This window comes from Sciurus vulgaris (genome assembly GCF_902686455.1).
Source record: "Sciurus vulgaris genome assembly, chromosome: 8".
Taxonomy (NCBI): Eukaryota; Metazoa; Chordata; class Mammalia; order Rodentia; family Sciuridae; genus Sciurus; species Sciurus vulgaris.
The window spans coordinates 139,129,329-139,152,289 of NC_136468.1; the positions used below are offsets into that span (position 1 = coordinate 139,129,329).

At 50.6% G+C, this 22,961-nt stretch overlaps 1 protein-coding gene across 1 annotated transcript in view; it reads right to left on the reverse strand.

Moving 5' to 3' along the window:
* Positions 1-22,094, reverse strand: part of SRRM4 (serine/arginine repetitive matrix 4) — a 143,856-nt gene extending 121,762 nt beyond the window's left edge. The window contains exon 1 of the mRNA XM_079152204.1: positions 21,578-22,094. Coding sequence (XP_079008330.1) covers positions 21,578-21,708 — 131 coding nt within the window. The 5' untranslated portion in view covers positions 21,709-22,094. The remainder of the gene's footprint in view (positions 1-21,577) is intronic.
* Positions 22,095-22,961: the final 867 nt, after the last annotated feature.

Consider the following 22,961-nt stretch of genomic DNA (forward strand, 5'->3'; position numbering starts at 1 on the left):
AAAAGCAACTTTTGAGGGTCAAAATGTGCTAGTGGTTAAGGGGCTTCGGGAAGGCGAGGGTTAATGTGCAAATCCATAAAGCTGACCCTGGGGTGGCCCACTTAGGAGACCATCTGCCAGCAGGCGCAGCTGCCAATCCAGGGCAGGCCCTGCCTCCTCCCAGGCTCCTCCCAGCCCACACAGCTTGGCGCCCCCAAAGCCTCTGTCTGGGCCTCTGGCTCCGGCCAGCCGGGGGGCCTGGCAGAATTCTCCTCTTTCCTGTCCCCAGAAGCCGCATTGGTATCTGACACCGGAGAGAGGTGACCGACTTCCTCGCTTCCGTTCTCCTTTGACCAATAAAAGGGAGTAGTCCCATTGGACAGCTGAGGAGACTGAGTCTCAGAGAAGCTAAACGGTCTGGCCAAGGACTAAATTCTCCTTGGGAGACAGCCCAGGTCCCCAAGAAGGCAGCAACCATCTCCCGACGTCCCCCTGTAGGCAGGAAGTCCTCGGAGAGAAGCTGAGGACCAAGAAGGGGGCCACGTTCCAGAGCCCAACCTGGGAGCTGGACAGAGTGGGGCTGGACTTCTCAGGAGTCCAGGAGGCCGGACTCTGCTCTCCCTCTGCACTGCCTCATCAGTGGTCTTTCTAGAAGGTCTCCCGGAGGCTCCCCGACTCCTCTTTGTGGGAAATCTAAGATGAGCAGTGAGCTTCCAGCATCCCTACGACCACCAGCTCGGGTCCTGAAAGACCAGAAGGGGCCCAAAAAGAGTTAAGTTGAGGGGCAGATGGAAGAGGAACAGAATCCTTCTGGAAACTGCCCAAATGTCAGAGCGAGCAGGACTGGCGGCCAAAGGAGGCAGAGAGAGAACAGAAAGCTCCCCAAACAGATGGACCAGCCAGGACATGAGGGGATGAAATGGCCACCATAATTGTAATATCTCAGATTCCTCTGGTGCGTTCCTGTTTTCACACTCATTCAAATCCATTATCTTATTGGAATGTCACAACTCCCCAGGATAATGGATGGCCAGGGGCTGGGAGACCCATCTGGCAAGGTGAAACAACTAAACTCAGAGAGGTTAAGCGCTTGGTCCAAGGTCACACAGTTTGTTTGTTGTCAGAGTAATTAAAGAAAGAATCGGGGTCTCCTAAAACCTAATTCAACCATGGGTGTATTTGGGATCCTATCTCCCTATGTCCTAACTTGAGACCTTTTTGAATTGATGATGTATATTAATGATGAAATAGCAACAATAGAATGAACAGGTATTATCACTTACTCTGAGAGGCACTGCTTTAAGTGTATAATGTATATTATCTCATTTAATTTCCACTTTGACCCTCCAGCTCCATTTCACAGATGAAAGAGACTGAGACTCATGTGACTGCAAATCACTTGCCAAAGGACACAGTTACAAAGCCGCGGAGCAAAGATTCAAATACACACCTCCCTGTCCCTGTGCGCGATCATGGCGCGCATTAGGATCACCAGGAGAGTGGAGAAAAATTTCCTGATGCCCAGGTCTTTCCCCAAAGCAATTACATCAGAATATCTGGAGGTGAGGTCCAAGTATTCTGTTTTTTAAAAAGGTCCCCAGGTGACTGCAGCGAACAGCCAGGTTTGGGGGCCACCCCAGCTCACTCTTCTCAGGAACTGTTCCATGGATCTTCTCAGCAGAAGTGGGGGGATGTGTGACTTTCCCTCAGTTTCTCCACCTGTTAAATGGGTCCGCTAAGCTTTGACTGACGTGGAATGGCAAAGGGTCGACCCCCAAGAGCTTTGACTGAGAACTGCCTGCCCCCAATTCTCCCCTCTCCCTCTCCTCCAGAGTCACCTAGAGTTTGAGGAGCCTATTGTCAAACTTTTATTATGTTTCTTTCAAATTAGACTTCCACGCAACCGCAAGCTTGGGCGTCTGTAGCCACAGGAACACAGGCTGCTGGTCAGGTTTTTCATCTTCTCTGGATGAACCAGTAGGGTGCCCCCATAATTTAATAATGGGACTGTCCGGGGAACAAAGGTAATGGATCCAGGAAGGGTGTGCCGGATACAAAGGAAGTCCTTCTAGGATTGTGGAGTCTAGGAACCAGACGTCCTAAGGAACCCTGCTCCGCAGGAGACAGGGGCATGACTGGGAAGGACCCTGACGTGGTCCAGGGACAGCAGTCCTTGGGTCCATTGAACGTAAACACCACCTGATCTTATTGTCCCAGATGCTTCGAAGCAGGAACATAAGCAGGTGTGTGGAGCCTGAAGCTTTTAACACACAGCAAACAACGAAAAGCTGAGAAAACCCACCAACATCCATAGAGCCACATCCCCAGCCCTATCTTGAATTTTATTTAAAGACAGAGGCTCACTGAGTTGCTTTGCTGAGGCTGGCTTTGAACTCGCGATTCTCCTGTCTCAGCCTCCCCAGCCGCTGGGATGACAGGCGTGCGTCACCACGCCTGCTCCAATTCCTTCTTCACGTGACCGTTTCGTGTTCTTATGTTGGCAGAGGGAATGGAGAGGTGATCCAGCCCCGGGTCTAGCATGGGTGGGTGACTCCAGAGGACTTTGAGGAGGAAAGGGGGCTGGTAGCTCAGAGGTCCCAAGATTCTCCCGAGATGAGCCCGCGGAGGGGACCCAGGCAAGGAACTGAGCCCCAGCCTCTGCAGCCAGTCCCTGAGGAATCTGGGGGGAAGACCTTCCGGAGCGTCTCCATTTCCCACTGCCCAGGAACAGTGCTCCTTTGAAGCTGTTCCTGGTGTGGTGTCTCAGCCGCATCCCGGGCGGGAGGTGCCTCATTTTTATCCGGTGACCTCCCTTCCTAACCTCCGCCAGCTCACCTGCTTAAAAACCGCAAACCCTTGGGCAGAAGCGAGTAGGGGAAATAGGAACGAAAACTACGTATCAAATTGCCCTCATTTGGGGGAGCGAGCTACACAATCGCTGACTTCAATCTTCTGCAACCTGTCCTTGAACAACCCAAGGACCACGAATTCCACAGAGCTTGGGGGTGGGGCTGGCAGGTGCCGGGCACCGTGAGGGCTCAGAGCCATTTGGAGCTCTTCGCGTGTGGGGGAGGGGGAGGCTTCGGTGGACTTGACCTTGGTCTTTGGCTCCACATCTAGCCATCTTCCCACGGGCCCTTCCTCCCTGGGACCCAGAGGTGGGTACCCTGGCACAGAGATCAGTGTGGCATAGTGGTGACGAGTCCAGGGCCCCGGAGTCAATTTCAGGGCTGGAATCCCTACCAGCTCTGTGACCTCAAAGGCATGCTGTCACCCCTCTGAGCTCCGGGTCTCTCGCCTACAAAACGGAGATGAAGGTGTATCTAGATAACAGGGTTGGGCCTAGGTGGTATGATTCGAATTCGGCACCAGGCAGCACAGATGAGCGCTGGCTTCCAGGTGGCAGCTCAGGCCCACAGCAGGAATTGGGGGAGGGGCAGGTCTTCCAGAGACTCTGATCTTTCTCCTGCCCATTCAGGACACTTGCTTTTGAAGCTGTGCTGGGTGTTACTCTGACTGCTCCTGTCCAGCTGGTCCTCGCTCACCACCAGAGTCCAGCAAAGAGTCGCCCTCTCTTGCCCTGGATCCCAAGTTCTAGCATCAGAGGCTCTCCTGAACCTGGTGACTGAGTCCTGGGTAACTGAGGTCCAAGATGGCGCCTATTGTAGCCCTAAATGGGACGGAGAAGGCAGAGACTAATCCATTATAAGGAAAAGGAAAGACCTTCTGGAGAGAAGAGCCATGTCAGACCCTGGCTCTCACGTGGTCTAGCTGTGTGATCTGGATCAAGTTACTGCCCCTCTCTCAGGGCCTTTTTAAAAAAAAAAAAAAAATAAAATAAAATGGGAATAACGATACATAGTAGCCTCTTCCACTTCACATGGTTTTGTTTTCTGAGCATTCAGTTACCTGCAGCCAACTATGACCCAGATATTAAATGGAATATTCCAGAAATAAGCCATTGGTAAGTTTTAAATCTCACATCTTTCTGAGTAGCATGTCAGATCGGATTTCATTCCACTCGATTCTTTGGGGTCCTGATTCATTCCTTTGTCCAGCATATCCACAGTGTATATGGTACCTGCCCGTTCATCACACTGTCACCATGCCGGTTAAGAGCTCCTCAGCGGTGGTGGAATGATAGCGCTCATGTTCACATAACCCTTATGTTACTTAATAATGGCCTAAAGTCACTGGCAATTGGGATATTCAAGTTAGAAGCTGTAAAGTGCTTCCTTAAAGTCCAAATGGATATGTAGATACCTCACATAATCACAGAACGTTTTCTTGGCAGAAAAGGGGTTCTGGGAATTGATTTCAGTGATCTAAAAGAGTCACAAGCAAGAGGATGGGAGGTGAAAGGGCATCTTCACCTCTCCCTGTTCCCCCACGGGCTAAAGGGTCCCATGACTGCAGGTGGCATTAAGCCTCCACTCAGGTTAGGCTCTGGCAAATTGCCTCCGTCCCTGGCTGTTTCTTGAGACATCTCAAAACAAGCATAATTACAGTCCAAGGATAGGGTTGTGCACAGCTAGATGACTTGCAATCACAAAATCTATGTTCCAATGATAAATACAGTTTCTCCGTTCTTCTTTTTTGACTCTATTTTCCCAGAGATGTTTTTTGCACATCGAAACAGTTTAACCCAATCCTGGCTGCTCTTCTGATCTGGACTTGTCCACATGGAGACCAACAACCTGTCACCTTTGAGACAGGGCCAGTCCTGGCAGCACAGGGTCCACTCCTGTCAAATGCATTGGAGATTGCACAGCTCCTGGGTCCCCGTCCCTTTCTTTCCCAGCAGCTAGTAATGCAGGCGCAAGAGGGAGAGGCTAAAACTAAACCAGTGCTCCTCCTTAGTTACAGATGGCTGGCTCCAGTCCACGCCCGGGGGTCACTCACTCCTGTTCTTAGGAGAAGTGTGTGCTCACTCCCATAAAATGACTCGCGGCAATAAAATGACCCAAGCATCGTGTGGCTAGATGGCCGTGGTGTATTGGGTGAGTTGTGTTAGACTCTTTTCCAATTTATCACAGGAGTCTTGAAAGAAAGTTATTTCCCCCCATTTTATAGTTGACAAAACTGAGGCTTGAGGGGGGGTGAAAAGTAGCCTAGAATGGAGGTTACTTTGCTGCCCTGTACAAAGTATCCGATTCCACACATATGGTGCAAAGTACAAACTGTCCTGTGTCATGTGACTATATAAAGTGCGGTTGAGAGCAGAGGAGGACCTGCCTTCCCAGCTGCTGGCATTATTTTTGATGTGTCTAGGGATGTGAAGGTAAATAATACCTCTCCGCTTAGCTTGAAGTCTTAGAGCACAACTCAGTCTAAAAAAAGTACTTTAAAAATGTAAAACAGGACATACATGCAAATTATTAATTAACCCGATGGTAGTTGATTGACAGGAGTGATTGACAGGTGGTAGGATAGCATAACATTTAAGAGCAAGGGCTCTAGAATCAGTGAGATTGGCCTGATGAAATTTTGACCTCTCTCAGCTTTAGTTTTTTTCATTTGCAGAACATACTCCTGTCTTGTAGGGTATTGTGAGGCTTTGCGGAGTTAGTATATGTGAAACACTTACTATGATGTCTAACAGTGGACGTTAATATGCTGTGGTTGCTGTTATTATTATCATCGTAAATGACTCCGTTAGTTTTCTCATCTATGAAATGGAAAGAATTCTCCCCATCTCCCAATGATTTCAACATTTGAGAATCTTTAAAAATGCAGCCTCGAACTTCATCCAAGTAGGACACAGCTGGGGAAAGGTGTGGCACGGGACCCCTGCACTTCCTGAGGCTGCCCCTCTGTGTTAGTCAGCTCGGGTGTTGCTGTGACCAAAATACCCGGCAAGAACCACGTAGAGGAGGGAATGTTTATTTGGGGCTCCAGGATTCAGAGGTCTCAGTCCATAGGTGGATGACTCCATTCCTCTGGGCCTGAGATGAGGCAGCATGTCATGGAGAAAGGCCCAGGAGAGGACAGCTGCCCAGCTCATGATGGGGTCAGGAAGCAGAGGGAGAGGGGGAAGGGGCCAGGGAAGATGCCCCCTTCCAGGGCACGCCCCCAGTGACCACCTCCTCCAGCCACACCCCACCTGTCTAAGTCATTCAAACTGGGATGGACTGATTGGGTCACAGCTCTCCAGCTCTGATCGCTGGGCCTCTGAACATCCCTGCTGAACACAGGTGCTTTGGGGGGACACCTCACATCCAAAGCATAGCGCACTCCTTCTGTGTTCCACTCGGACCCTCAGGTGCTCCACTCAAGAGGTGCCGCCCTGGTCCTGACCGAGTCCCACAGCTTCCCGGCACTCTGCTGGCAATATGCAAAGCCGGACAGAGCTCGTGGGTGCAGGACACTACCTCCCTGACGTGCCTAAAGGGATCATGAAATGTGTCCCCTCAGCTTGAGTCGGCAGGGTGTGGGCTGGTCCTTGGGCCTCTCATGCCCCTCCAGATAAAATAAAGAAAGCCCGTGCCCTATCTTCACAAAGGCTTCCTTTTGTCTTCCAAAGGTCAACTCCTCCGGCTCTCATTGATTCAACAAATATTGATTGTGCATTTAGTTTGTGCCAAATCTTGAGCTAGAAGCTTTTCCGTTACATGTGGCCAAATCCCTTTGTTCTCAACTCCCCACACAGCGTCTAGCATGGTGCCTGTTGACAGGTCTAAGTAAATGCATAGTGAGCATTTGTCGCATCCTGAGCCGCATGCAAGCTGCTTAGAGTATGGAGATAGATAAGACGAAGGCCTCCGGCCAAATATATACATTCACACACTAATTAACAGGTTCCAGGGTGGCTCCTCTATTGATATTTCTATTCATCATCCTAATGGTTTATGTATTTAACAGTAATTATAAGATCTGGTTAGTCACTGACGAGCTTCTTTAGCCTCGGGCAAGTGACATCACCTTTCTGAGGCTCCAAATTTTTCTCATCTGCAAAACACACAGGGGTGTGGAAGGGGATCCTGTGTTGGACATGAAATGAAATAGTGAATGCAGAAAGAATAGAACTCACAGCACAGTCGGTGACCGAGAGTTAGTCCTGGATCAGATCCTTCCAAAAGTTGTAGCATCCCCTTTCCCAGGACAGCTAAGTATATAGCTAGCACACATACCGACACCTCCCTCTCCTGAACCAACAATGACAGACATCACTAATCGATCAAAGCACTCTGCTACTGATCTCAGAAGCCATCCCAGCTCAGTACTTCCTGTAACCACTACTAAGTGATTGTTAGTCTCCAAGGAACTTGGCCATTCAACCCCCCACCACTCAGTTGTGGAGTTCTGTAGCTCGGCTGGCGCTCTAAGAAATGTTTCTTTCATCTCTGAACATTTGATCTGGGTGTTGAGTATAACCTCCTCAGAGACTGAGCTAACAGGAGCCTGAGGTTCAGATGCATGCAGGAGACGCCCATTAAATGTGGGTATGATCGATGCGCTCTGCTCTGCACAATTGACTTCCAGTCTGCTGACTTGCTGAATGAACTGGGGCAGTCAATTTCCCTCTCAGGATTATTTTGATACACACACACACACATATGTCTTAGTATCTTGCTATTAGTATCTTGCAAGCTTGAGTTTGAATCCTGAATCTACTTCCTAGCTGTGTTACCTTGGGTAAGTCATTTAACATCTGCGACGTCAGCTTCTTCCTCTGGACCCCTGGAGGTAATAATAGCTCCCAGTCGCAGAAGATTACATCCTGGCATATGCAATAGGATGGTATTTGGAGATATTGATCTATGTGCATCTTTTTTCTCACTCTATTTTTGCATTTCTTTTTTTTTTTTTTAATCATTTAAGCAGGTCCCGGGTTCTACCCTCATTGCCTCAGGGAGGCATGTGTCAGGGCTGAAAGCAGGAAGAACATGAGAATGTTTTAACTTCTGTTTCTTTGGAAAATTCAAAGCCCTTAGGGGAAGGGGATTTATAGACTTAGGAGACGGTCTTGAAGAAACACAAGGAAGAAAGATTTTTCTGAGAGAAAGACACTGCCTCAAGGCTTGAGGGAAGGAAGAGAGAGAGAGAGAGAGAGAGAGAGAGAGAGAGAGAGAGAGAGAGGACAGAGAGAGAGAGAGAAACCAGGAAAAGTTCCACTTGGTGAGGGATGCTGGCCATCTCCATGGTAACACGTGTAGACTGGTAACCAAAGACCAAAGCTCCACCAAGCTGAGCAACCTTAGGCAAATAAAATACACTCTCTGGGCCTGTGTTTTCACTTGCAGTATAAGGGGCTCTTTCTACCACCCTGAAAGTAAGTGTAAATCCTGCTGCTTAACACATCTCTATCTCTTTCGCCCCGACACTTTCCTCGATATCAGCAATTCAGTCTGTGCCCCTCTGGGGTGCCATCTGTGAGTTTATCTCTGGCCAAGAACACGTGGTTAACTACTAGCATGTCTTGTCTCCCTGTCTTGAAGAGTCATTCCTCGTGGTGGATGGGTGGATAGTGCTCTTTCTGCTGGGCTTGCTGATTCTCCTCCTGAGTGTCTGCTCAGGCTCTCCCCAGCCCATGAGGTCAGCCTCACCTCCGGGCAGACCCTTCCTCTTCTACCTGATCTGGCTCTTGAGATGAACTGGAGTGATCATCAAGCCCTTGAAATCAGGAGGACAGCTGTCCTCACCAGAGACATTTCATGCTGTGTGCCTCAACTCTGGGTAGACGATGCTTGGAGAGAAGGCTGAGGCTGTGATCCTCACTCCCATCCCTATAAGACCATAACTCTGGCCAAGCCGCTTCAAATCTGAGCCTTACATCCACCTTCTACAAAACGAGGACAGTGATACTTACCATGCAGTGTCTGGGTGAGGAGGGAGTGACGTGATATCTATTCATCGCCTAACGTAGAGCTTAGTTTACAAATAGACAATATCTAAAATTGCCTGGCATTGCTACTAATCTGCTTGGGCAAGTCATTTTACCTGTTTTGGTCTGAATTCTCTATTTGATGGTGCTAACTCTTGCCCTATATTCTCAACCAACTCCTGTAGTTGCAGGTAAGCAACTTAAGAATGAAGAATTTTTTATTAATGATTGGGTTTTGCCTATGGTAGAAGCCCAGTGCTCAAAGATGGCATGAATGGGCAGCTAGAAGGCAGATGTGAGAGCCTTTTGCACAAGTTTTTATAAAAAGGATCATGGTAACTGTTTTGATGCTTTGTTAGGATGAAGTATATACAGATATATAAACATCTATAGTAAAAAAAATCTTCAGAGAAGAAAATCAAACCTCACATGACTCATGTTTGGGAAGAAGTGAGAGTGGGAGATCAGGTTCAACCTGGCTTTGTGTCCATCTGATCTTAGGAAAGAAATGATCTGAGCTACAAGTTCTTATCCTCAGTTAAATAAATAATTTTAAAAAAACAGGAAGTAGTGAAGAAGGGATGGAGGAGATGCTCAATAAGGGTGGATGGATGGATGGAAAAGAAGATAGACCAATGGAAGCTGGGCAATGGAGACACAAGGCATGAATGAACAAATATTGAGTGGTGAATAAATGGTTGGATGAATAATGAATGCATTAATCAACCAATGATCCCTTGGTCAGTAGATGAATAAGGGTGGATGGGTGGGTGAATGGATAGGTGGATGGATGGGTGGGTGGATGAGTGGGTGAATGGGTAGGTGGATGGGTGGATGGATGGTGGATGGATGGGTGGGTGGATGGGTAGATGGATGGGTGGGTGGCTGGATGCATGGATGACAGGTGATGGGTGGATGGAATCGAGGCATGGAGGAACAGATCATGTGGGAACAGATGATAGATGGATGAAGGGGTGGGTGTATGAAGCAAAAGCTCAGCAAGCAAAGCATCGCACATGTGAAAAGTGACCAGCATTGCATGACGGTGGCTCCTCAGCGTAGGGTAGACATTGCAATTACAAGTCCCAAATTTCTCACGTATGACTTATTCTCCCTCTCCTTCTAAGGGAAACTTGCTTCCAGGAGGCTACTACACTAGTACAGCATCGGACTGGTGCATCCCAGCACAGAACCACTGGCCAGTGCCAACAGATGCACATCCTGAGCCATGTTCTCTCCCGTGCACCACCATGGCCCTGAGGTGGAGCAGAATGGAGCCAGGCACAGTAAGATGTCACTAGCTAATCAAACACTCGCTTGTTTTCATATAGTGCTCCTAATTCCTCCGATCTTTCTTTCCTATGGCAGGAGATTAGCAGAGTAGGTGTTTCTAATAAGTCTAAGAGCGACCAGTGCAGAATTCCAATCCTAGCTCTGACATCCTGGGAATGGTGTGTTAAGATGAGACACAAACACGGGCGATGCCACTCGAGCAGCCAGGGCTGGGGTGGGGGATGGATGCCTTTTTTTGAGAACAGTCTTGCTAGTTTTTTCTCTTTTCTAGAGACTGAATCAACTGTGAGGCATTAGGCAAGGGACTTAAGCCACTCTGGGCTGGATGCCTTCCATAAACTGAAGACTTTGGGAAGGTGGGTCTAGACGATTCCCAAGGCCACTCCAACTCTCTTACATGTCAGGGTGTCCTTTCTTTGGGGGGCGGGGTCACATGTCATCAGGACCCTCACCTTCCCATGGAAAAATAGGTTTCCTGCCCCACACCCGCCACACTGCTGTCTGGGGCTCATTTCCCTCCATCTGATCCAGCTGCGATGGGGACGTGGTGTCTCTCCCTAAGGTTCCCGAGCTCTGGGTTCCTCTTTTAGGAACCCTACACCCCTCCATGGGCACTAAAAGGGATGTTGCTCTAGAAGATTCTCCACCCAGCAAAGAGATGCAGAATGTCCTGGGGCAGCTGACGGGGGTGACTCCGGTGCTGTCCAGGGTAAGGCGCACCCTGAGGATTTCACGGGGGCTGTTTGGCAGCACAGCTGGGGTCAGGGACCAGAGATGGCGGTGCCCTTTCAGCCCTGAGTGCTTACGCTGATGGAGTCAGAGATTCTGCGCCCAGCGGGATGGGAACGCTGAACTTGGACTCAAGAAATATGGGACCTGTGTCAGGTCATTAGCAGACCTCAGGCTCTTCATCTGTAAAATGGACATAAAGCTGATATTTACTGTTACCCCGAGTAAATGAGATCGATAGGAATTGTCGAGTAACAGTAACAGCCACAGTAACGACAGCATGAGTTCCTGCTCTGACTTCAGGCCGCTCTTTCCACATCTCTGAGCTCCATTTGTCCATTTGTAAGATGGGAATAGATCATTCTTTTTTTTTTTTTTTTTTTTTTTTTTGCCTTTTTTCCCCTAAGAAACTCTGAACAGCACGGTGTCTTGGGACTGAGCGTCCAGGGACCCACCTTTCAGCGATACCTCTGGCATTTGCTTTCTGATGTCCCCTGGGGTGCCCTGGGCTCTCTCTCTGGGCCTCAGTCTCTCCATCTGTGAACTGGCCAGGCTGGATTCGAGTTCCTCGAAGGTCCCCGCGGGCTTCCCTCCCACCCTGGCCTGCAGACTCAATTCCTCCGCGAGGCGAAACAGGTCGTGAAGATGATCGTGTCTCATTCCTGCGGCAAACAGCCATCCCCCCGCTGCCAGATACCTCGCCCCGCTTTGGACACAGGCTGAGTCCCAGAATCACCTGCCACCTGGCTGTGGAAGGGAGGCCCGGGCAGGGAAGCTGGCCAAACACAAACTCCTTCTCTTCTGGAAGCCCTGAAACCCGATCCCAGAAACAGCCAGAGCTGCTCACCTGCTCTGCTGGGTGCAGGCGGGGTGCGGACGGGCGCCCCGTCAGGAGGGACAGCATATGCCACAGGTAGCCCTGGAGGGGCAGGGTGCCATGGAGGGGGGTGGTGAGAGAGAGCAGGTGTCTGGTGACCTGAGCTCACCAGGAAGTGGAAACAGAGCGGTGACCTTGGGCCAGCAGCACTCCCGTGAACCCAGAGCCCACCTAGGCTGCCCAAGGCTGCGCAGACCTCGGGGTCTCTCTCGGTGGGTTCAGTCTCCCCATGTACGCAAAGAGGAGCCGCGTCAGGTCAGCGGACCCCAGAGTTTTTAGTCTCAGATTTCCCTTCATAAGCATTTTGAGAATTAAACACCCAGATATGTGTATTTATCCATAGATGATGTGCGTTCTGTTGACGCAAAGTATCACATGCACCATAAAACACCTCCCTCCATCCTCCACGTGGAAAATAAGGAGGCTGGCGATTTCTAAAGACCCTCCAGCTGCAGGGTGGTGGGGTGGTGGCTCTGCAGGCCTCCAGCCTCCGCAGCCATACCACGCGCTCACGGCGGCACTGACTTCATCCATTATTCATTCCACGAGTTTTTAATTGCCAACCATGAGCCACTGTCCGAGGTGCCCAGGAAGGGGACCAAGGCAGTCCCTGGCCTCAGGGGTTCACACGGTACTCCTGTGAATCGAAAGCAGTCACGCTGCTGTTTTTGAATACTGGCAATGGTGTGGGTTCGTTTTGTGTCACTGTAACACACACGTGGGATCATCAAACTAAGGTTTAGTCAGACTCAGATTTAGAGGTTTCAGCCCATGGGTGGGTGGTCCCATTACTTTGGCCTTTGGTAGCCCAACATGGTAGGAGCCCCTGAGGGAGTGGGACCATTCACCTCATGGGCCAGGAAGAAAAAGAGACGGGTATCCCATGATCCCCTTTGATGGCACGCCCCCAAAGACCTAAAGGCCTCCCACTAGACCATGCCTCTTAAAGGTTCAACCGCCTTCCAACAGTGCCATGCTGGGGACCAAGCCTTTGGGGATACTGAAGATCCAAACTAGAGCAGTAATCGCATATGATTCGGAGCATCGGGCAAGACAGTCATCCAGACCAGGAGAAAGTCCTACTATTCACGCACTCAACCGATGTTGGTTTGGCCCTCTGCCATGTATTGGGTGAGCCCGTAGTCACAGTTCCTGTCCTCATTGGGAAAGACAAATGAGGCACGAAACAAGATAAATTCTAAACACGTGGAGAGCAGAGTGAAATGCAAGTCTGTCACAGAGGGCGTGACCTAGTCTGCAGCACTGAGGAAACAGCATTTGGGCTGAGATCTGAAAGTGGAATGGGTATGAACTAGACACCAGGGAGAGGCAAGCTTTCTAGTAGCATGTGCAAAGTTCCTGTGGCAGGAAGGAATATGGGAAACTTGGTAACTAAAATGAATGGGATGAGAGGGTGGGGGAGAGAGAGAGAGAAAGAGAGACTGAGGGGTAGCATTGTTTAAATGATCTTGAGAATTTGGGCCGGGGATGGACCATGAAGAGAATTCTAGGCCCCATCAGGGTGTCAGCTATGGATGCTCAAAAGCAATGACTGCAGGGAGGGTTTCCAAGGGCCTGACTCGATTTTCAGAGAGGTTCCTCTGGCTGTCTGCAGAGATGGGGGCCAAGGACAGAGAAGAAACTCTTACTGTGAGTGGCATGAGCGGGGACGGTCACACTGGCAATTGCCTAAGTTGACTGGACAAAAGACAAGATGAGCAAAACAAAACAAACCACCCACAGCTTTAAAATGCAAACTCCAGTGAAAGGAAGTAGAGTCATTCGACAAGAACATACTTGCAGGCTGGGGTAGGGGCGCACGCCTGTGATCCCGGCTTGGGAGGCTAAGGCAGGAGCATCACAGGTTCAAAGCTAGCCTCAGCAACTTAGTGAGGCCCTAAGCCACTTAGCGAGACCCCGTCTCAAAATAGAAAATAAGGGAGCTGGGGATGTGGCTCAGTGGTTGAGTGCCCCTGGGTTCGATTCCTGGTACCAAAAAAACAAACACAAAAACAAACAAACAACAACAACAACAAAAAACACACACTTGCAATTGGGCAGACCTAAATTCAGTTCTAGATTTCATCATCGACAAACTGTGTGGTCTTGGACAAATCGAATCCCACTCCCTGGTCTCAGAGTTTCCTCTGCAATCATATGAACTGTACCATCACATGAGAACAGAACTCTGGGTTCTCATCCAGTTCTGACCGATCGGCCTTGGGAACTTGGGCAAGTCACATCTGCTCTCTGACCCTCAGTCTCCTCATCTGTCCTGGACTTGTTGTGAGGTTGGAATCAGATCACAGGTGGAATGTGCTTCGCCCAGGGCTGAGCACAATAGTGACGTTCCCTCCGTGGGTGAGCGTGCACACACACCGTGAACACACACACTTCAGGCCCAGATGACACCTCTGTTCTCATAGGACTGTGACTGTCTTGTAAAATTCCAGCTCGCTCACCTGAGCTTAATTTTAATGAAGCCAGAGAAGAGTGATCCGTTGGTGTTCCTGCTCAGGAAAGCTGCCAGCGGGATCCACACCCTGGGAACGTGGTGAACAGGGGATTCTCCTGATGGGAAACATGCGCGTCCAGGGGATTTTCATATTTGTTTTGAGCAGATCCCACGTGGACGAGAATTACTTAATGACTGTTTTAGGGTTCCACGTTGTTCCTGTGTTTGGTTTGGCTTTGTCTCTATGACATCTTAATTCAGTGTTTTATTTCATGGGTTTCTGCACACAGGCTGTGGCATATGGGAGCTCAGCAAAATTGTAAATGGAGCCTGGGGGGAGGAAGAGAGAGAGAGAGAGAGAAAGAGAGAGAGAGAGAGGGCAGACTATAGGTCCTAGGTGTGCAGCCAAGGGGGGCTGCGGGGTTCAGGCCTGGGTTTGCACCTACGGGGAAGAGAGAGATCAAACTCCGGCTTCCGTCACAGGAACCAAATTCACCACTGCGATTTGGAAGTCTAAACAGTGTCTTTTTCAATTTCTTGATCTAACGGATCGTAATCAGAGAGATTGTAAATTTCACGCTTGTCTTTAACGTGTGGACCGGGCCTGCTGAGCTTCCGACTCTCTTGTTCAAAGATGGCTGCATCCGCTTCAGGGAGAGGAACTGAGAGGAGCAAATCAGGCCCAGGACCTGACTGAGAGGACAGGAGCCCCCTGGGAACCTCGGAGCTGAGGACCTAGGAAACCTTACTTAGCAGGCTGGTAAGACCCCACCGGACCTATTTCCTGCTACATCTTGGGTGTCACCTCTTGTCACTCCTCCCCACTTCAGCTACATCACTCTCCTTGCTATTTCTCAAATACCCCAGACTAACTTCCACCTCAGGACCTTTGCACTGGTGCTTCCTCCTGGATTCGTCCCCTTCTCTGTTGTCCCTTACTCTTCCCCCAGTTATCCTCACAGCTTGCTCCCTCCCTTCCCCTAGGTTCCCACCCTTCATGAAACAAAGCAGTCCCTTTCCCTCCCTGTGGCCCCTCCGCCCCGCGTTAGTCTTTACAGCTCTTCTTGCCACCAGATCTTCTATGGTTCATTTATTTGGTTCTTCCCTAACTGTCCTCCCCACCATCCCACACAACAGCAGGATCTCCCCCTGGTTGATCGCTGCTGTATTGAGTAGTAGGTCAGTAAACCTGCTGAGTGAGCGAATGAATGAATGAGCGAATTAAAACCCAACTTCATGTTTTCAGCCAAAGGCAGCTTCTTCCTCTGGGCACCTTCGTTCTTCCATGGTTAATTTTACCTCCGACCTTTGCGGGTTCACTGCAATCCCCCCGTCATTTCTCATGATCAGGGAATGCAGATGGGATTTCATATTAGCTGTAGGTAGACCATGAAGGGCGAGAAACCTCGTGGCCCACACCAGAGACTCCACGCTCGGGCCAACAGCAGGGAGGTTGGAAATTTGATGTTGCATGGGCTGTTCCTGCTCATAGCACCCTGACTTTCCCACCACCTCTTCCCCAGCAGGTCACCCCACTCTGGATAGCTAAATGGCTTTTTCTCCTGGGAGAAGAAAGAGAACCTGGTGGGGGCATAGACCTTGTTCGTTCTGATCACTCCTGGCCAGGGTAGATGCAATTGATGGAATAAAGAGACTCGTGCCCATTTTACAGATCGAATAGCTAAGGCTGACCGTGTGGCTGTAAGCAGAGGACTCTGTGCCTCCTGGACGCGTCCCCTCTCTGTTGTCCCGCTTTTCCGTCTTCATTGCTGCCTACCCTGTGGCGCTTCAGACATCTGCCCATAACACACAGTCATGCCCACGTCTCCTCTTGCTGCTAGATTCCAAAGTCCTCCCAGGGAGAGAAAGCATTTCATTCATCTTTCTCTCCATGACGGGCCTGGCCCATAGTAATAATAAGAGCTACAATTTATTATTAATAACAGGAGCTAACGCGGGTGGAGTCCTTTCTAGGTGCCAATAAGTAGCCTTGCCCTAAATTAGCTCAGGCAGCTCCTCCATGGCTCTTGCGGGTACTTGCTATTATTAACCCCATTATACAGATGAGGAAACTGAGACTGGAGAGGTCAAGTCATTTGCCAAAAGTTGCACAGCCGGCCGGTGAGTGCGAACAGTAAGAGGAAATATTTCTCTGGATTCGTGTTCTCTCAGGGTGGGGGAGAGGGGTCTTTTAGATATTTTTAGGCAGCTCTGCAGATCTCTGGGGGCTCTTGGGGAAGTTCCAGAATCAAATTGGGAAGTGAATACAGGGAGTTGAGAGGTGAGGCCAGCGGGACGGAGCAGCACCACAACCCCAGCCCGGCAGGTGAGGGGCTGAGCACCCCACCCTCCCAAGAGCTCTAGGTGACCATATCCTGGCAGCATCCACTGATGGAGTCCTGTGTATCAGGCGCTGGGCCATGCTCTTTATGTGAATGGTCTCATTCGCTCCTCACCACAACCCCAGAGATGGGCAGGCTGAGGCACAAAGGTGTGAAGTGACCAGCAGGTCCCAGAGCTAAGACATGATGACGCAGGACCCCAGCCTGGGGGCCCTGACTTCAGAGACCAGCTCTCTCCTCCCTTCGGTTCTCCCCTCTCAGAAACACCCTCTCCACTTCCGACCAACTCTTAGTCACAAACCACTGCAAAGCTCAGGTTTGGCTAGGACCCCGCAACAACTTCTACCTCGCGGGAAGGTAAATCCAGCCACTCTGAACGAAAGAGCACTCTTAAAGTGCACGGCGCCCCTGCGGTAGCCTGAAGTGCTCATGAAGCCCAGGGCACATCCTCCCGGCTTCTTGGCTCCTTTCCTGGTTACAGGAGTTAGGACTTTAGGGATGCTCCTCTGCAGTGAGGGTGCAGCAACAGAGACTCTGAGGCCCAGAAAGCACTTCCAGGTGGCATTTAACCCGACCTCCTGCATCCCTATCAGCTGACATGTCTCCTCGCAGAGCCAGACAGACATCTCCATCCAGGGAGCTTCATCCAACACTAGGGAAAAGGGAATGCATTTGCAGCCTGCGTGTCTTTGGGGTCCCATCAATCAGGATCTCAGTGTGCTGGACCTGGAGGTGGGGCCGATCTGTCGCTGGACTTGGACCATGTGTTCTCATCCATCCATGCATCCAACGTTCAGCGAGCAGCCACCGCAGCCTGGTCCTCTAGGACTGCACGCTTGCCACGTGAACACAGCAGAAAGCTAGAAGTGACCCCTCTGCCAGCCTGGTGCTTCATTCAACAAATACCACCCTTCAGACGGAGAGAGGTTTGACCCCAACGATAATACTCTCTTCCCCGAGAAAAGTATCATTCATCACCAGGACAGACGGTCTCTGTGACCCTGGGCGCGTTGGTTCTTAACCACAGGCTATCAGGAAGGTGGCTTCCAAGTGCCCCCACCCTGCTCCCAGGACGGGGTCAGCACTGATTCCTTGGCACCAAGGGGCGTCTCAAATTAAATGGTTCAAAGGCATTTTTTTCCTGCCTTACAATTTGGTCCTCTTTCCTTTTATGCGGTAAAAGCTCCAATAGTTTGGAATTTATGATCCTTTCGACAGGACCTGGGCTGGAGTCGGCTTCTGGACTATTCTGCATAGAAAGGATTTTCGAAGAAAATTAATCGCTTGCCAAATGAATTGTCAAGGGAACACTTACTGCCTTTCAGGGTGTCGCTGTTCTCGCCCTTTACGAAAACTCGCGTATCCTCATGCTAATTTCAAATGATTTTTACGCGTTCATTAAGTCCCCAGCGACAACCAGTCGTCGACATGATTACTGTGGTTGGCGCTGCCTTCAAACGCTCGGTTTGCATTGAGCTGAAACTTCTTAGGTACAAACTTTTCTTGACTCAGAAAATCAACAAAGGGAATTAAGTCAACGCCAGGCAGCATGACGACCCTTCTTGGGTGGGGATAAAAATAGGGGCCCCTCTAGACTTCAGGTGTCTCATGGATTCCCACTAACTCCCCTTCTAGCTGGAGTGGTCTGCGTTTGCCTGTGGGTGACTCTTATTCTGGCTCACCTCCGCGATGATCCCTTTTAGAATTTTCCATCCTGGAAAACAATAATTACAACCAACACCCATTTCGTTCTTAAAGACTTATTGCGATGAACTGTAAATGATGTGATCACTCTGAATTTGACAAAACTCAGGGATGAAAATCGGGATTTTTTTTTTTTTTTTTTTTTTTTTTGAAGAGTTGGAGCCTTATGAGTCTCATCTATAGAACTGGAAAGAATCGTCCCTAAGGATGTTGGACAAATCGATCCAGAATCCAAATACTTCATCTCTATTCTCCATCCCGTTTCTGCAACAGTCAGACCCCACCCCCACCCCAGGTATTCATTCCCATCTCAATGCAATTAAAACTTTGCCATGTTGATGGTCAGCATTATTTGAGGAAGAAATGGAAAGGTGTGTGTAACCCGATACCTCGGAACTGTTGATTTCCTTTTAGCCATTATAAGCTTTGTTATAGAACCTGTGTCTACTAAACACTGAGCCACACACCAGAGGGAGGGCTTTACCAGACTCAGTCCTTATCACACTCTGTCTAGGTTGGCCACTGGTACTACTTCTGTTTCCAAACTGACCGACCAGCTCAGCCAGGTAGAGCTACTTGTTCAGGATGCTCAGTAAGTGATAGAACCAGGACCAGATTCCAGGTTGTCTGATACTCGAATCAGTTGCCTAACCACTGTGATATACTGTCTCCCGCTCTGCGATACTGTTCTGACATTTGAGTCAGACATCTGCTTGCAGTTGGATACATTATAGAGCTGTTCCTCACCAAGTATGTCTCACGGAGTGGGAGGGGCGTGGAAGGAGAGAGGGGTGGAAGGGGCTTTTGCTTGGAGTGTGCATGATGTATGCAGGTTTCTGTGAAATCAACAAATGGAACGTATACTTCTACCCTGGTGCTAAATTATCTTTGGAGATAGACTTACAACATCCGGGGGAAGCTCATTCGGGGGAAAGATTCGACAAATATGAAGTGTGTACATTACAGGACTGGCTAGTGGTTCACCTGCCTCTCCTCCTCTTCCCGCAGACAGCTGTAACTTGTGCTGATCTGCTCACTGTGAGCTGTTTGAGTCATGGAACTGAACAACATTTCTGATGAGAATGAGTCTCCAGATTTCCTCTGAAAAGTCACTGCGGTGCCACGGATGCTATGCCAGTGGCTCTGTCCTTTTTCCTCCTAAGAACTCTGCTTTGGCGAACCTGGCACTTCCACCTTGAAGTAAATACAGAACAGCAGAAAGGAAGTAGAACTTGACCACCCCAGGAGGGGGCTGCCAGGGGGAGGTATTAGAGCCTATCTTACCAGAAGACAACTCGATCCCAGCCTTGAATACAAACCTTCCCTGCTCACTCTGAACCCCACACCAAGAAAAACACCCATAAAACTGGAATCCGTTCCACAGAGAGGCCACGCCTGTTACAGAAGTATTAAACAGGATTCTCCTTGAATGACATAAATTGAAGACTTGTGGCTCAGACTTTAACCTCAGGGGTGGTTTCTAGGAGGAAGGAGACCCAGGACATTAAAAGACACCCAGGGAGTCATGAAACCAGGGGAGTATGTGGGAGTTATTGTAAAAGTCTCAGACAGATTGAATTAGAATGATCCCAAAGCTACCGAAAGCATGTGGGTCAGACACGGTGTAGACAGTTCACGTGATGGAGACTGTGACCAAGAAAAAGGCATGTCAGTGACAGCCAGATGAAACATGGAAGTCTAAGAAAGGTAGACATGGGCCATGCTTTTTTGGAATGAAAACCCCATCAGGAATCTGCTTCCTTCCCCTCTGTGCTCCTAAAATAGATGGAAGACTCCAGAGCAAATGCCACTCTTCCAGTTTCCAATGAAAACCCCCTAGTCCCTCCTACGAGGGCATTATCTTTGACCAGGGCAGCGCCTGATTTGCCAACTCTAGGTGCACTCCAAAGGTGGAACGGATGGCAGCGAACCAGGAAGATAAAACTGCTGACGTCAAAACTCTCTACAAAGAACCTCTTTCCAAGCAGGGTAGCATCAGCTTTTAATGGCATTTGACCTTATTGTTCCCTTTCTCCCCCCTTCAGTGACTTAATCCTCCCTTTCCTCTGCAGATGCTATCTGCTGCTTGCAGCCGGCTTCACAGTCCTGGCCCATCCTGTTCCTTGTCCACCCATTCCCAACATGGGACACTTCCCCCCCCCCCCCAAAGGCCTCTACAAGCTTGTCTCCAACTGGAGAAAAGTTCTCGGGGATGGGTTTGATTTTTCCAGTATGATTCGCCGTCGACCCCATGCCTACCGGAAAGTTCAGATCTAGTTGTTCGAGCACAAGCATTCTGTCCAAAACACTTTCTCAAGCATGTTTTCAATCGACTCCCTAATGCAGCCTGCCAGGATTAATAAATCCACCAAGTGCTCCCCCCTGGTCCACTTCTTCCTTTTTGCCCGCCAAACCACTCATCCAACACTAGCAAAAGAGGAGTTTTCATACTGCCTTGATTCTCCCTGACAGAGGACACAGCCTTCTTCCCCTCATTCTCAAACTTCTCTCAATTGAATGATTGATGAAAAGAATGGGGTTTTCTCTGTCTTGGAAGGCTTCTGTTCTCCCTGGCCTCCTTTCCTCTTCACCCCACGTCCTCTTGCCCCTCTGTCTTTCATTTCTTCACTTCTCTCCCGCCCCCGATCATTTTTACATGACCCCAGGATCATCCCCTGAGTTCAAAGCAATCCAATTTTTTTTTTTTTGAAAAACCAAATAAAACTCTTCTGAGATCATCTTCACGATTTTAGAAGGCTCCTCCCTCACTCCTGAGCCCAGAATCTCAGTTTTGGATGCTGGAGAGGAGAGAATTCAGTGGTAGCAGCAGCAGCAGCAGCAGCAGCAGCCGCCCAAAAGGCGTGGAGGAGGGTGCTGTTTTGGGTGTATTTGAAGGAACAACATATGGGCTTTTTGTCAAAACGCTCAGAGCTGGCTAGTTTCTGAGCCCAGGATAGCACTGCGCGGCTACCTCTGAGCACGGTTTGAGCTGGTTCAATCTCACCTAGTACAACATTCCCCCATCACCCCCGTCCACCATTCCTTTGCCCCCTGCCCTCTGAGCTCTGTGATACCAAGAAAAGTTTTTCAGTCAAGTCATACCCCAGCCGCACCGCCCACCCTAAGAAAGCAAAATCTCTTGCATAGGAGCTCTGGGGTCCGTGGAGTGTCCCTCTCCCCAAAGAAACCCTGTCCCTCTCACCAGCTTCTTCACACAAGCAATTAGTTCCCATGTTCCAGCGGGAGACACCGAGTAGTGACGGGAAAAGACAGGCGCCCTGGACCAGCTGCCTGCATCCACCCTCACCGCTCCGGGGCACAGGCCAGATAGGGGGAACTTCCGGGGTCTCCCCACTTAAAAGCGAGATCGTTACCTTGGCAGCGGCTTGCGGGCCGTGATACTAGCCACGATGATGCTCTCGGGACGCGGGGTGGCCACCGCTTTGAAGGTTCCTCGCCAGAACTTCTCAAAAAGCTGCTTCTCGCCCTGCTGAACGCTCGCCATCGTCAACCCAAAGGGGCCGGGGCGCCCGGGCGCTGTCCGAAGTGCTGAAACGTGGATTCCAAACGGGGGCGCACCGGGCTCCGGGCGCTGTCCGCGTGAGACCCAGAGGGGTGGGGTGGGAGAGATCGGAGTTCGGGGCGGGGGATGGGGCGTCCTGGTCTGGACAGGCGGCGGGGAAAGCAGGTTCGTCCGCCGGCTCCCTTCGTCTTCTGGGTTGGCTCTGGGCTGCGCTGAGCTTGCAGAGCTCCGCACCCCGGGAAGGGAAAGCAGGGCTGGCTTTCTCGGCAGCGCTGGGAGAGAAGAGGCGACCCGGTCGTCTGTGTGTGCGTGCGCGTGTGAGCTCCGGCGCGCCCGGGTTTTGTCTCTCGCACAATGTGACGTTGGAAGAGGAGGCTGGTCGCGCGAGCTGCACTTGCCTCCCCCTCTCCGTCTCTCCTCCTTCCCACCAACCCCCTCCTCCTCTGGCTCAGCCTCCTGCCGCCATCTGCATAACAAAAGCCCGCAGGTCTTGGGAGGAGAAAGGGCGGGGCGTGCGCCTGTCACCAAGGCCCAGCGGCCACGGAGTTGCAGCGCTGACCCTTCTGAAAAGCCGTCCCGCACCGAACCAGGCAGGGAATCCTGCTTCCCAGCTCTCGCTCCTCCTCCATCCTCATGGGCCTACCCCACCTCACTTTCCTTGTGTACCCTCGGGGCTCGGCCACCTCCCTTCCCAGCCCCTTCCCAAGTCTGGTGGCGATCTTCTATTGAAGGGCCAAGTAAAAAAAAAGGGAACCTATTCGCTCATGCCAACCTGCCCCCTTTGCTGCTGGGAGGGACTCCCCAGGCCGGCAAAGGGGGTCCCTTGCCTTCCTCTTCGCTCCCCGGGGGCCGCGAGATCCCCACCACCCAGAAAGTGCCATTTAATGGACAATCCGTCACCAATTCGGCTTCTCGCCATCTGCCGAGCCGGCCCCCACCCGCAGAGGGGCGCAGCGTTACATCTGTGCATGCGGCGCTGCAAAGGATGTCTCTTTTGTGCCTCACAGCCAGCCTGCCCAACGTCCCCCGCTGCCAAACCCGTCCAAGGGAAGGGTACCCCTCCCACACACACCCAGGCCACTTCTGGGGAATTTCGGGGGCAGCCGTTTTTTCTAAACACTGCTCATCTCGGGAAAGGAATACGGTTTTGTAAAAGAAAGAGCTATGGGGGAGAGTTCGGGGCGGGGTCCGAGGATTCCAGGGGGGACAGCAACTTTTCCGGCTCTCCTCCCCCA